Source organism: Zingiber officinale, chromosome 2B (assembly GCF_018446385.1).
Source record: "Zingiber officinale cultivar Zhangliang chromosome 2B, Zo_v1.1, whole genome shotgun sequence".
NCBI lineage: Eukaryota > Viridiplantae > Streptophyta > Magnoliopsida > Zingiberales > Zingiberaceae > Zingiber > Zingiber officinale.
Window position 1 is genome coordinate 40,589,400 of NC_055989.1, and position 9,486 is coordinate 40,598,885.

The 9,486-nt window shown below is 35.5% G+C and overlaps 1 protein-coding gene across 2 annotated transcripts; it reads right to left on the reverse strand.

The window, feature by feature from the left end:
* Positions 1 to 714: 714 nt before the first annotated feature.
* LOC122045606 (sex determination protein tasselseed-2-like) lies at positions 715 to 2,580 on the reverse strand. 2 transcript variants are annotated; one of them, XM_042605894.1, is made up of 3 exons: positions 2,394 to 2,580; positions 2,205 to 2,297; positions 715 to 1,822 (listed from the first exon to the last, which is right to left on the reverse strand). In XM_042605894.1, exons 1-3 carry the CDS (start codon positions 2,411 to 2,413, stop codon positions 1,012 to 1,014), a joined length of 924 nt encoding a protein of 307 aa, XP_042461828.1. In that variant the 5' UTR covers positions 2,414 to 2,580; the 3' UTR covers positions 715 to 1,011. The 2 variants fall into 2 exon arrangements, with proteins under 2 accessions (XP_042461828.1, XP_042461829.1); XM_042605895.1 differs by having other exon boundaries at positions 715 to 1,967; positions 2,065 to 2,297; positions 2,394 to 2,578.
* Between the last annotated feature and the right edge of the window lie 6,906 nt (positions 2,581 to 9,486).

Consider the following 9,486-nt stretch of genomic DNA (forward strand, 5'->3'; position numbering starts at 1 on the left):
TGCATGTAATGTGCACAGCTAGTACTGTACTATTACTTTTTAAAAATCAACACCAAGACTATTAATTTTATTGTTATTTATATACGAACTAAGATGATGCTGATTTATAGAAATCAGCACCTTTCAGTTCAACTCAGCCTCATGGAACTACCTAGCAGCCTGATTGAGCAACCACCTAGCTGCGGTAGTTGCCTAGCCACGACCTCCTAGCCATGTGTGATCGCCCAACCGCATGCAACCTCCTGGGCGTTTAGCTGCTTAGTGGTCTCGCTAGGCAACCGCTTGGTCACATGACTTTTTGATTATGTGTAGCCGCTCCATTGTGGCCTCTTGGATGTGTGCGGCTTGGGGGTTGCAATTTTGTAGACATGTACATATGGATGAAGCTAGAAATTTCATATGAGGAGTGAAAGGTGTGTGTTCATGCTAAAGGACAAGGTTGTTAGAGACGAAGTCACATTAGGCCCAGTCCTGACTATAGCTCACCTTAATTATCAATTATTATTATTATTATCTATATAAATCTTATGTGAAGGTAATTTAAAATCGGATTGGGATTGATTTAGTTTGGATTTAACCAAAGTATATCTGAATTAAATTATCTAAAATCACCACTCTCATTCCCTCACTATTTTTAATTTTTATACCCCTGTATCTCTTGTTGTATGATATTTTTTTAGAAAGGTATTTTCAGACCATGCCCACTGAAAAATATGAAACTACAATATAGCCTTCATAAATTTTTGAAACCCAAAGTGTGCCTAGGAAAATGTCCGCCTTAATCAGCACCTGTTCCTGTCCACTCCAGGTGGATAGACCAGACCTCAGTGCCCCCAATTCAATTGGATACAGCTAGCATTTGCAAGGCAACAAACAGACCATTGATTGTTATCGTCGTGCATTGTTTGTTAGGAGGAAGACACAGACAGGGGAATGGAACACTGGAAGGCGAGCAAGCTACAGGGTGTGTGTGTGTGTGTGAGAGAGAGAGAGAGAGAGAGAGAGTAAGCATCAAATGCGATCTGGCATGGGCATATTTAATTGCTTGTAGCTGGTGAATCCGCCGTCCACCACGAGGTTGTGGCCCGACACGAACTTGGACTCGTCGGAGGCCAAGTAAACCGCTGCCTTGGCCACGTCGATCTCCTCGCATTTGGCCCCCACCAGCTCGCTGAGCCCCTCCACTATAGCCTGAAGTCTCTCCGTCCCCGCGCCGCCGCTGCCGTATATCTGAGAGAACTGCTCCAGCACCATCGGCGTCGGGATCGCGAACGGAGAGATGCAGTTCAGACGCACCCCACGGCGGCTGAGTTCCCCTGCCATGGATCTCACGATTCCTGCTACGGCGAACTTGGAGATGGTGTAGGGGTGGGTGCCCAGGCCGCCCATGATTCCGCTCACGCTCGACACGCAGATGATGGAGCCGGAGCCCTCGGGAGCCATCGCGCGGGCCGCGTGCTTCACCCCCGCTAGGGTCCCGCGCACGTTGGCGGCCATCACCGCGTCGAAGGCGGCGAGGTCGAGGGCCGACACGTCGGGGCTCGCGAGCGGGCCTGTGATTCCGGCGCTGTTGTGCATCACGTGGAGCCGGCCATGGCGGGCCACCGCTAGGTCGACGGCGGCGGCCACCTGCGGCTCGTCCGTGACGTCGCACTCCACGAAGTCTGCCTGCGGTCCAAGCTCCTGGGCAGCCTCCTGGCCCGATCGAGCGTCCACGTCGGCGATGACCACCGCGGCGGCGCCTTCTCGGAGGAATTCACGGGCCGTGGCCTTCCCCAGCCCGCTGGCTCCTCCGGTCACCAAGGCCACCTTCCCCTGTAGCCTGAAACAACCACGCACATGCATCAATCGACAGCTCAGCAGCTAAAACTGGTACGTCGGTCAAATGCCAGCAACAAAACAAACCGCCGCTGTATGACATTGATCGTTTAACAGCAAAGCTCAATTATTCACCAAATAGCAACCCTCTGTTTAAGCATCAGATGACAAATAAACTCTACGCGATTAAGCATCGTAAGATCAGAATCGATGTAATTAAGCATCGTAATTCATTCTGTTTCTAACCGAGATGGCGATGGCCGATGGGATCGTTTAATCAAAATAGCTATCTAGCTAGCAATCAATGGCGTAGCTACAGACGAAGACGACGACGCGTACCGCCAGCCGACACCAGCTAATGAAAAACTTGGAAGAAGACCACTCACCTGCTGCCGCCTTGCGGTGGTGCGGCCAGCGAGGAAAACTTGACCGGCTTTGGAGATGAGTAGTATTGCTCCCTTCCGACCGTCGCCAATCTCCTGAATGCTTAAACCACGCAGTCATCAAAACCCAGTCTCTTGTCACCGACCTAAATAACGCTGAAGGATTATTGAGAGGTGCGTGTCGATTAGAACCTGGAAAGAATGCGAAGCATGGCTGTGGCTGAGGGAAGGAGCTAGCAGAGGGCGGCGCCGGCAGAGGAACTTTGCTTTGAGGGGTTGCTCTGGTCGCAAGTTCTCTTCTGCTTTGGGTATATAACGACGAGCTCGTTTGTAGGTTGTAGCAGAAGGTTATTACATCTAGACGTTTCTCACATCCGTCTCCATATTATTATTAGGGAGATAGATAAATTATAGGGTAAATTTTTAACTAGACGATATGAGGAGTTAAGACATTTAATGATATCCATTTTTCATCATCAAAATTAAATATCTTACACTTTAAATAACTTAAATCTCATAATAAATATTCTACCAACCAAATATTCAGAAGACTCACTTATTAAACATCTCACTCTCAATATCTTAAATTTCACAAATAAATATTTATATTTTTAATTTTTTTTATAAAAAAAATAAAGAGAGAAATCACGGAACATTGTGGAACATGCCTCTATGCACGGTGATTTAGAATCCCCTCTCCAATGTCCCCTTCCAATAGAGATATTTGATATTAAGAAATATTTCGAGAAATATATCCTTCAAATATTCCTATTATAGATACTCTAAAAAATCTATCACTTTTTAATCACATCTCGTGAAAATTAATCATGAGAAAGAGCTCCTGTTTTCATAAAACATATTGTGGATTAGAGCATCCTAACCGGAGTATTGAGTACTTCTTCATATATCTTCAAATAATAAATCTCCATCGTTGAAATTTCAACAAGATGGAAATTGAAATATTAGGAATCATCAGGTAAAACTAGATTGAGATATTAGAATTATAGGTGGAGCATCTTGGCTTGGTGATTTCTATTTATTTGGAGTGAGATATTTGATAGATAGAGCCCACCGTTTATAGAATATTTAATTATAAAATCTAAGATATTTGATTGATAATATGAATATTATAATCATAAATATTTATTTTTATTATGAATGCTCTTAGGACACCCACATTAGTTGGACTATACGTTAATATATATACCAAAAACTCCTTAAATTAACACGTCTCTTTTATTAACATTTATTAACCTTCATTTTCACTTTAACATTATTATTGATGAGTTTCAATATCCATTCATTCATTTTTAAGCTTTATACTCAACTTTTATTTTTTTTCTTAATTTTATTATTATAAAATATACTTATTAACAACGTTTAGAAAATTGAAGGTTGTTAATATAATGGTGTCATAATACCCACATTAATTGTAATACAATTTAATATTATAACACTCATTCATATATTAACCGGATACTCTTATTAATAAAAAAAATTACTTGATTTTAAACTAAGACAATTTTATTGGAATAATAATATCTTTTTCATTAATTAAAAAAAAAAGAAATGATATTTTTAAGAAAAAATCTCAAGGAAAACTCTTAAGGATAGACACATAAATGATGTGACCCACAAAAAGTTAAATGATGGGTCATATCATTTATGTCTCTATCCTTAAAAATTTTGCTTGAGATTTTTCCTTAAGAATATCATAGCTCTAAAAAAAGTTACTTGATTTTAGACTAAGATAATTTTATTGAAATAATACTATCTTCTTCAATATTAATCTATTTTTAGTTTCAACCATATTATATAAGTTATGAGATTACTGTTATAAGAATATTTTCATAAATAAAAATATATTGAAATGGGATGAGATATTATTTTAATAACAAAAAAATAAAAATACTTTTTTGATTTCAATAAAAAAATATATTCTTTTGATTTTTGACATAGGTACAATAATCATTAAATCTATATATCTTCCTCCCTACTCTACTATACATCTTTATCCCAATATAAATCTTTATTCCAATTAAATATCAGAATTATATCCTTATTTATATTTAAATAAATTTTATTTTATCATTATAAATTAATCTTTTCTCTTAATTAATTTATGTATTCATTATAATTATTTTATATTATTTAATTGAAAATATTTATTGATCATATAAACATATATATTTATATCATCTTAAATAAGTTTTTTAAAATTTTCTATCATTTTATTTAAAATTGACAGCTATACAAAATTAAATATAACCTGATCAAATTTAAGAGAGGATAAGAATGGGCCAATTTATTATGAACACAAGGAATCAATTAAATGCAATTCTCTTTGTTTATTTATTTTTTGTAAATAAATTTTCAAAAAAACAAGTCCTCACAGTCAGAAATGAATAAGGAAGCTGGCAGCCCAACCCTGACACAACGTTTTCAAGAGTAGGCTTGATGCTTGTTTTACACGTTAGTTCAGAGGTAAGGGAGAAAGCTACTGTGCAAACCGGTTAAATGTTATCCTGACGGTATCGTATGGCTGTTCCACATCACTAAGGAGGAATAGATCAGATAATTAAAATTAAACATTAATTTTTTGATTTTTACTGAGATTCGACTGTTACTTATTTCTATACATTTATCATGTGAGCAGATAGTAAGGAAGGAAGGCGACATTGAAGCAAGCAGATGTAGTTAATTAAGGTAAAAATAAATAAAAAGGCGTCCATATAAATTCTAAGATGGACATTCCATTTTTCAATTGAAATTGATTAAACATCTTATTTAAAATCAACTATTTAATTTTTTTTTAATCCAACTATTCGATTAATTTTGGAATGATGAGTCCGGTCTTATAAAAAATTTCTGTCTGTATCAAAATAAATTAACAAATAATCATGAAGATTCATCTAGATACTCAGTGTTCTTAGGTCTACTTCTCATTAGACGAAAAATATCCAACAATAAATCGTATTCAAACCTTAAATCGCTTTGTTATTTATTAGAGGGTCTACTCATTACATTATTACCCCCAAAAAAAATATTCAAAATATCCTTAGACCGAATTTTAAGATTTAAATTGTGTAGCTAGTAGATAGTTGCTACAATTAATATGTAGCTATTAACTACAAGAAAAACCCTCATAGACATCGGTGGAACAACAACAGTTTTAAGCAAAAATCAATGTCTTTGAGTATTTTACACCGATTTTTCCAAAAATCGATGTCTATGAGCGCAGATTTTCGCTCATAGACATCGGTTTTTTTAGCCGATGTCTATGAGCACCTTTTTTCGTTAATAGACACCGATTTTTACAGCGGTTTTTAAAACCCGATGTCTATGATAAATAAAATAATTTAATTTTCCTACCAATACTTAACCAAAAATTGCAACACTTCACTCTTTCCTCCAAACCTAAACCTATATCGCGCTGTCCTTCCCCTTCCTAGATCGACGCCCCTTCCTCTCCCGATCAGGATCAACACACGACTCCCTTGTGAGGTCTGCGGTCTGCGGAATGCCCCGCTTTCCCAAACGGCGACATCCATATCCTCTTTCCCCTTCTCTTCTCCTCTCCCTTCCGTCTTTGCCCTCTCGCGGGTTGCTCCATCTCTTAGGGTTTCTTCTCCTCATGCTTTCTGGGTTCTCCATTGATTTGTCGGCGGCCTTTTCCCCGGAAATTGTCTTGATTCCATTGCTGTTTTCGCTGTTGGTGCTCGAATTTGGCTCCTCGAGGCCGCTCCTTCGTCGTTTGCACTCATGGCGGCTCTCATCAAATGCAAAGGTGATCCCTCGTTGATCCTTGTATGCTTAGCTTGTTTCTTAGTGTTTTCTTGGAGGAAATCGGTCGGCTCGGGGCTGGATCTGTTGGGATTTTTGAGTTCCTTGTTGGAATTTCTTCGCGCTGGTTGTTTTGATGGCTAGACTTTCTTTTGAGTGGTTTAAATCTTGTTAAATTAAGGTGATGGTGTAGATCTATTAATATTTTTTAGTATTTACTTTTATTCTTGGTTTTGACTTCGCTTCTCAGGTCAAAGGTACAAATTTTTGATTGGTTTTACTTCTACCTCATTTTTTTTGGAGGGACAATTAGGGTTCTTTGTCCATGAGTAGATTTTTTGCTATGTTTTTAAGGATATTGAACATAAGTTCATGTGTTTCAGCTATAACTTCATAAGAAAAAGTGAAATAAGGAATTACATCGTAGCGTCTTATCTGTTTGTAGTGTGCTATGCTAATTACATAAATACTCTCACCTCCTTGGATTGAAAATCACCCTCTTGTCTTCATTGTCTCTGCAGACGTACGTGACAGAACATCCAGTGAATGCTTGTGCAATATCTCCACTTCTTGATCATGTAAGCAACTATTTTCTACAAAATATTTTCTGCTTACCTTCTCATTTGATTGATTCTGCTTTGTCAATTTCCAGTAGATGAAAGCAACCAAGCATGCAAGAAATGTGGAATTAAAAGTATCTACTTTACATAAACAAAGATATTTTCCTTTGTTTTGGTAGATTTGCCTTTTTTTTAAAGCTCCCCCTTATTGGTTTTATTTAGGTGGTTATTGAATTTTAGCAATTCATGTTTACAAAGATTTCATGATGAAGATTACTTAAATGATTATTTGTATTATATGCAGTACCGGATAAACTTGAATTGGTTTGGACCTTTTGATATGATTAACAATTCAATTTTAATTATTGTTCCTATTTTCCTGTGTTTGTAAGAATTCTATTGTAATGCTTATTCCTATTTTTCTGCATTTGGATCCTCTGTATGAGTATGTTTTCCTTCGTAAATCAGTAGTCTTAACTCTTATCAGTTCACTTTTATTAATCTCTTGTTAATTCTTTGGTACTCTTTCATATTATCCCATTTTCTGAGAAGACAATAACAGTTTTGTTTTGTAGAAGAATAGGACACATTGCTGGCAGATTGTTCTAATACAAGTTGCATAACACCTAGTTTTCTGTAAGTCTTATGCATGCCTCATCTCAACCTCTTTGATAACAAGAAATTACTAATAGAATTTTTGTAAGTTTTAGATAGATTGCAGAGAGAACTTGAAATACTATACTTGATTACCTTACAAATTTCACTGATATTTTCTCTATATTTTGGTCATTCTCTTAGTATTCCTAATCTAAATCAGGTTGTATTTATATACTTTGCTATTACACTTTACTATCTGTATCAGGATCTTGGTCAATTATCCCATCAATTTAATGGTTATTAATATTGAGGTAAAGTATGGTAAAGGATTCTACTTGGATGAGGAATTGACATGTCTTATCTGTATAAATGGTGGTTTTCTTTTTCAATTTTATTTGTGCAATTATGTGACATTTGTTTTTATTTGGCAATTTGTCATAGTATTTGTTCTTAAGCATGTGAAGATCAAATGTTATTTGTTACTTCTTCCATTGATATTCTGATTTTCTTTTGATGCCTTGGAGTTGAATAAATATTATTCTTTTTGCTTTGATTCTGTTTAATTTTTACCAAGATTGTAGTTATATCTAAGATGTCAAGGAATATGCAGGCCAAGGTTCTAGGTGCTCTCTAGCCCATATTTTGCACCTCCTTTGAGCTGGAGCATTGTTTTTTCTGGAAGAATTCATGCTCCTTTTCAATCTCATGTTTAATGAACCTTTCAATAAATTAGTGTTAATGTATTCAGATCACAGAATGTGAATTCACATCTATTGATTATGTGGAAGTTTAATTATAATCATGCCTCCTCCATGCTGCTTAGATTTATGAGGTTTAAGAATGAAGGAAGAATCTTTCTTTTTGTTCTTTTGAAAATTTATTATGTTAATATAAGTAGAATCGTTTTGAAGATAGTGTGAATAAATTATTTTATATATTCCAAGAAAAATCATAATAATCTACTATACACCATGCATCACTATATTTAGCTTCTTTCAAATCAGTTGCCTTATAACAGATTATTTCAAATGTGCAGATCAAAGAAGCTGAGCAAACAAGTAAAAATTATCAGCAAAAGGTTACTTATCTCATTTTGAATCTCTATTTGAGTAGAATTTACAACATCTTTAATTTCCCTTATGTAAGCAACAAACTACTTTATATCCATATTGACTATTTTATTCTCTCTGAAAGGTAGAAACTGTCGTATTTGTTTGTGTCTTAATTTATGTGCTCATACTAATTTTCATCTCATTCGATTGTTGTTTGATCGTGCATAACTCGTATAAAACATGTATGAAAAAGTCGTCTAGCTTCTTAATAAAGAAGTTCTGAAACCTGTCCATATTGAGTACTTTCGTTATTCACACATATCTCAGATTGATGAGGAGCAGTTTAGCAAGATCTTGCGTTACATCAAATCGGGAATCAACAGTGGTGCTACGCTAGTAACAGGTGGAGATCGAATTGGAAATAAAGGTTATTACATTCAGCCGACCATCTTCTCTGATGTACAAGTATGGCTTAGTCCTTAAATCTATAAAGGTTTGGTAAACTCTCAATCTGCATTTGTGATGACAGTTGTGATATTTGAAATTTATAGGATGAAATGAAAATAGCACAAGATGAGATCTTCGGTCCTGTTCAATCGATCCTTAAGTTCAGGCAAGTGCAACATCTTATGCCAGTCTTCTTGATGTGTACAATATCAAGATGAAATTTTAGATTGTATTAGTCTTTTTTTTATTTAATTTCCATTAAGCTGATGTGGTTGTGTATATTGAACCCAATTGATCTTATCATGCTTTAAATTTTTGGATTTCATCATTAAGTTAACGGCTAATTTGATAATGCTATGAAGAAAGTTACTAAGGGAGAATATTTTCTAAATAACTAATGAATGATTTCAAGGTAATTTGTGTAAGTTCAAAAAATAATTTACTTGGTAAAATATATTGAAATTGAAATTTCTGTGAGGTCAATTGAACCCATAACCCTTCATATGCCTCCACCCTTGTATAAATGTATAACAAATGTCATGCTTGTACTTGTTGAAAAGTATTTTGTAGATATGTTTTTAAGTTATTGATCAAATGCACTTGAAGCTGGAATGAGTTTATTTTTGTAATTAGTTAAATTATTTTGAACGTGATTGTATTTTAAATTTATTTATTGCCTCTAATCTTCAATAACTTTGAGCAATTTATATTTTGAAATTTGGTTTTAAATGTTAGTTAGTGTTCCTACACTAGCATAAGATTTTGTCGCTTTTGTTAATGTCCTTACAAATTGATCTGCGAATATTGAAGGTTGTCGCTCTTGAGTATCCTAATGATATTGATGCT